Source organism: Myotis davidii, unplaced genomic scaffold (genome assembly GCF_000327345.1).
Source record: "Myotis davidii unplaced genomic scaffold, ASM32734v1 scaffold37, whole genome shotgun sequence".
Classification (NCBI taxonomy): domain Eukaryota; kingdom Metazoa; phylum Chordata; class Mammalia; order Chiroptera; family Vespertilionidae; genus Myotis; species Myotis davidii.
This window is the reverse complement of record NW_006289395.1, coordinates 2,850,197-2,854,544: the sequence shown is the minus strand read 5'-3', so window position 1 is coordinate 2,854,544 and position 4,348 is coordinate 2,850,197. Positions and strand designations below refer to the sequence as shown.

The window sequence follows — 4,348 nt, the reverse complement described above, 5'->3', positions numbered from 1 at the left end:
GAAATCCAGTTGAACCATGCCAACCGCATGGCTGCTGAGGCCCTGAAGAACTACAGGAACACACAAGGCATTCTCAAGGTAAAAGGGGTCAAGAGATGGCCCCAGAGCAGGTGGGGTGGCTGAAGCCCTGAGAACAAGATGTCTCAATGATCTTTCATCCCACAGGACACCCAGCTACATTTGGATGACGCTCTCCGGGGCCAGGAGGACCTGAAGGAGCAGCTGGCCATGGTTGAGCGCAGAGCCAACCTGCTGCAGGCTGAGATTGAGGAGCTGAGGGCCACCCTGGAGCAGACGGAGAGGAGCAGGAAGATCGCAGAACAGGAGCTGCTGGATGCCAGTGAGCGTGTCCAGCTCCTGCACACCCAGGTGAATAGATAGAATAGGAGAAGAGTGAAAAATACAGAAGAAGGAAAATCAAATTCTTGCTCACATTTTAGTATTATTTAAAAATTTATTCATAATGTTTCATGGAGGATAAAATTTAAAACAATATTTTGTTTATCTTAATTTTGACATCAAGTCTTGACTGTCTTTTAAAAATACATTGTCACCTGAGATACTTTATGTAAGAAGGAGGGACACCAATTAGTTAATTAACTAGTTTGTGATTTCATTAGAACAGCGGGCATCCTAATTTTTCTCTCATGTGTTTAATATTTTTAAATGTGATGTTTTAACCAGAACACCAGCCTGATCAACACCAAGAAGAAGCTGGAAACAGACATCTCCCAAATCCAGGGAGAGATGGAGGACATTGTCCAGGAAGCTCGCAACGCAGAAGAGAAGGCCAAGAAGGCCATCACTGATGTGAGCAGAGGGCAATGCAGTGGTGGTCAAATCTGAATCTTAATGTGCTATCTCAGCTTTCTGAACGGTTTTAATTTACTGCTAATTAGGCGGCCATGATGGCCGAGGAGCTGAAGAAGGAGCAGGACACCAGTGCCCACCTGGAGCGGATGAAGAAGAACATGGAGCAGACGGTGAAGGACCTGCAGCACCGTCTGGATGAGGCTGAGCAGCTGGCCCTGAAGGGCGGGAAGAAGCAGATCCAGAAACTGGAGGCCAGGGTGGGTCTTCTGATCAGCATATTTTGCATCTCATTCCTATCCAATGCATGACTTTTCAATACCTAACACTACTGGATGATGTGTGGCATACAGAGATGAATGAGAGATATTCCTTGCTGCCAAGAGCTTATAAGGGGGAGATTAGACTAGGGTATCAGTAACTACAATTAAAGCAGAGTAAAAGAAGTACTACAGGCCATTTGAAGAGTAGAAATCCATTAAATGAATGCATCGTAATAAATGTCTTTAAAATTCCCATTTTCTTGCAGGTACGTGAACTTGAAGCAGAAGTTGAAGGTGAACAGAAGCGCAATGTTGAAACTGTCAAGAGTCTACGCAAACATGAAAGAAGAGTAAAGGAACTCACTTACCAAGTAAGGAAAATGGCCTGTCTAGGTTTTCACCCCCGTCTACAGAGGATTAAAAACCAAATATACAACAAAATATGATGGTCTTTGTACTTTCAAGAAACTCACTCTTTCAAATATAATAATTTCAGACTGAGGAAGACCGCAAGAATGTACTAAGGCTCCAGGATCTGGTGGATAAACTGCAAGCAAAGGTGAAAGCTTACAAGAGACAAGCTGAGGAAGCGGTGAGTTCAGAATCTCTCCTGGTAATTAGGCAGCTTCCAGTTCTCAGATATGTCCAAGCTAATTTGGTTAAAGGGATGAAAGAAAAAAGGGTAAAATGAGGAAAGATTAAAGGGAAATGGTTCAATGAAGGTCTAAAGAATGAGATGAAACCAACCACTTGATAAGCCAGGGAAAATTTTCGTTCTAGGGATGGAGAAGAGCAAATGCAAAGCTTTTGTGTGGAAAAGAGACTGGTTCGAGAAGTAGAATAATGAGGGAAGTTGCAGGAGAGATAGAGCTGAAGAGCTGGCAGGAGGAGGATCACATGGTCTTTTAGGTCATAATAAGAAGTCTGGCTTTTTTCTAAGCATAATGGGACACTGGAAGCCACAGGATTTTTGCATTTGGTCAGTCATGCCCTGGTTTATATTTTTTAAAAGAGTATTTTGGCTACTAGATGGAGGATGATTTTTGGGTACCATAGGTACCCAAAATATTCTAGGAGGCTTTTCAGGTGGTCCCATGGCTTGGATTAGGATAGTAGTGGTGCATACAGACAGAAGTGGAGCTATTTTGGAGGTAGAAACTACAAGATATGCTAATAGGTAGCACTTGGGAGGTGAGAAAAGGAAATCAAAGATAATTTGTCAAGTTATGGTTTGATTAACTAGGTGTGTGGTGTATTATTAAAATAAAAAGCTAAGGGGAGAACAGATTTGCAGGGCAAGAAGAAAACAGGAATTGTATATTGGAAACACTGTTTGAAATATCATTATATACACCATGAATTCTTAGCATCCCACCTTATCACATTCCCCCAGCCTGTGATTCATGGGAAATAATGATCAAGTAACATCAATTTCCCAAGTATAAAAGTATGGCTATACAGAATTATTATCATAAATTAGTTCCTGTGTTCATTTATAATTTTTATTTTCCCCCTGACCTCTAAACCTCTAAGGTCAGAGAGAGACAGAGAGGACTTAGTTAACCTTTCTCTAGCTCCAACTTTCTTTATCTGTAAGAGGAAGATCTGAGGGTTTTTTTTTCAAACTCTATTATTTATTTATTTAAGTTTTATTAATGTTCTAAATTTGAATGACATATTTTGGATGGTTCTAAATGAGCCTTTTAAAAAAGTATGATTACTAGAGACTAAACCAGGACTGGGCTTCTCAAATTCATTGCTATATATTTAAACATAATCAGAAACCATTCTATTTTAGGAAATAATCAACTTCTTGTTTAATTCCAAAACTGCCTTAAATTGCATGAGTATAATTTATACTCAAGGCTATTGGTTTGGAATAATATAGATTGCATGTCTGCATTTTTGTTGTTGTTAATCCTCACCTGAGGATATTTTCCCATTGATTTTTAGAGAAAGTGGAAGAGAGGGAAAGAAGAGAGACTGGGAGGAAGGAAGGAGAGGAAAAGAGAGAAAGGAACATTGATGTGAAAGATACACGTTGATTGGTTGCCTCCCACATGTGCCCCCACCAGGGAAGGGGATCACGCCTACAACTGAAGTAGTTGCCCTTGACTGGAATCAAACTCTTCAGTCCTCGGGCCAACACTCTATCCACTGACCCAAACCAGCTAGGGCCATGTCTGCATTGTTAAAGGTCTGGTTCCATTCTCAGGATTGTGAAGAAAGAAGAGGCTGGAAAGTTGGCACTTTAGGAGTAGCTCTAAGACAGTGGTTCTCAACCTTCCTAATGCCGCGACCCTTTAATACAGTTCTTCATGTTGTGGTGACCCCCATCCATAAAATTATTTTCGTTGCTACTTCATAACTGTAATTTTGCTACTGGTATGAATCATAATGTAAATATCTGATATGCAGGATGTATTTAGGCAACCCCTGTGAAAGGGTCATTTGACCCCCAAAGGGGTCGCGACCCACAGGTTGAGAACCGCTGCTCTAAGATGTTAAAAGTTCTAAAAGGAGAACTTTTAGAGCACCTTGGAGACAAATGTCACCTGTCCCTCCTTGTTATCCATGAGTTCAAGATTCATGAGAGACGTTAATACCAAAAAAAAATGTTCCAGATCATTTCTCTAGGTTTTTAAAAAGGTTTGATAGAGTGAATCATTTTGAAGTAAAAAGAAAACTCAACACCCACTCTCTTAAGAAACTAGAAATTCTGAACTCTATTCACTCCTGAATGCATTTCCATTCATCCTCAGGAGGAACAATCCAACGTCAACCTCTCCAAGTTCCGCAAGCTCCAGCACGAGCTGGAAGAGGCCGAGGAGCGGGCTGACATCGCCGAGTCCCAGGTCAACAAGCTGCGGGTGAAGAGCCGCGAGGTTCACACAAAAATCATAAGTGAAGAGTAATTCACCCAAATATTGGAAGGTGACCAAAGAAATGCACAAAATGTGAAAATCTTTGTCACTCTGTTTTGTACTTACAGTTTTTGCAAATAAAAAATTTATTTGCATTTCTTTGTTTTTAAAAATCTTTATTATTGAGAGTATTACATATCCCCCTTCTTCCCCATTGCCCTCTCAACCTGGCTCCTGCCCCACCCCAGGTGTTTTACCATTTTAGGCAACAAATAAAGAAATAAAAATTTTGCTTGCATCTAATGGAGAAGGATTTAGTCACCAAAAATAAGAGTATAGCAGCCAGGTCAATCCTGGTTAGTAAGTGCTCTAACCCATACATGCCCCTGTGGGGAGCAGGTGAACCCTAGA

At 41.0% G+C, this 4,348-nt stretch overlaps 1 protein-coding gene across 1 annotated transcript in view; it reads left to right on the top strand.

Moving 5' to 3' along the window:
• Nucleotides 1-4,092, top strand: part of LOC102758180 (myosin-1) — a 25,289-nt gene extending 21,197 nt beyond the window's left edge. The window contains 7 exon segments of the mRNA XM_015562540.1: nucleotides 1-78; nucleotides 166-369; nucleotides 685-810; nucleotides 900-1,070; nucleotides 1,340-1,444; nucleotides 1,570-1,665; nucleotides 3,836-4,092. Of these exon segments, the coding sequence (XP_015418026.1) occupies nucleotides 1-78; nucleotides 166-369; nucleotides 685-810; nucleotides 900-1,070; nucleotides 1,340-1,444; nucleotides 1,570-1,665; nucleotides 3,836-3,988 (933 nt within the window). The 3' untranslated portion in view covers nucleotides 3,989-4,092.
• Nucleotides 4,093-4,348: the final 256 nt, after the last annotated feature.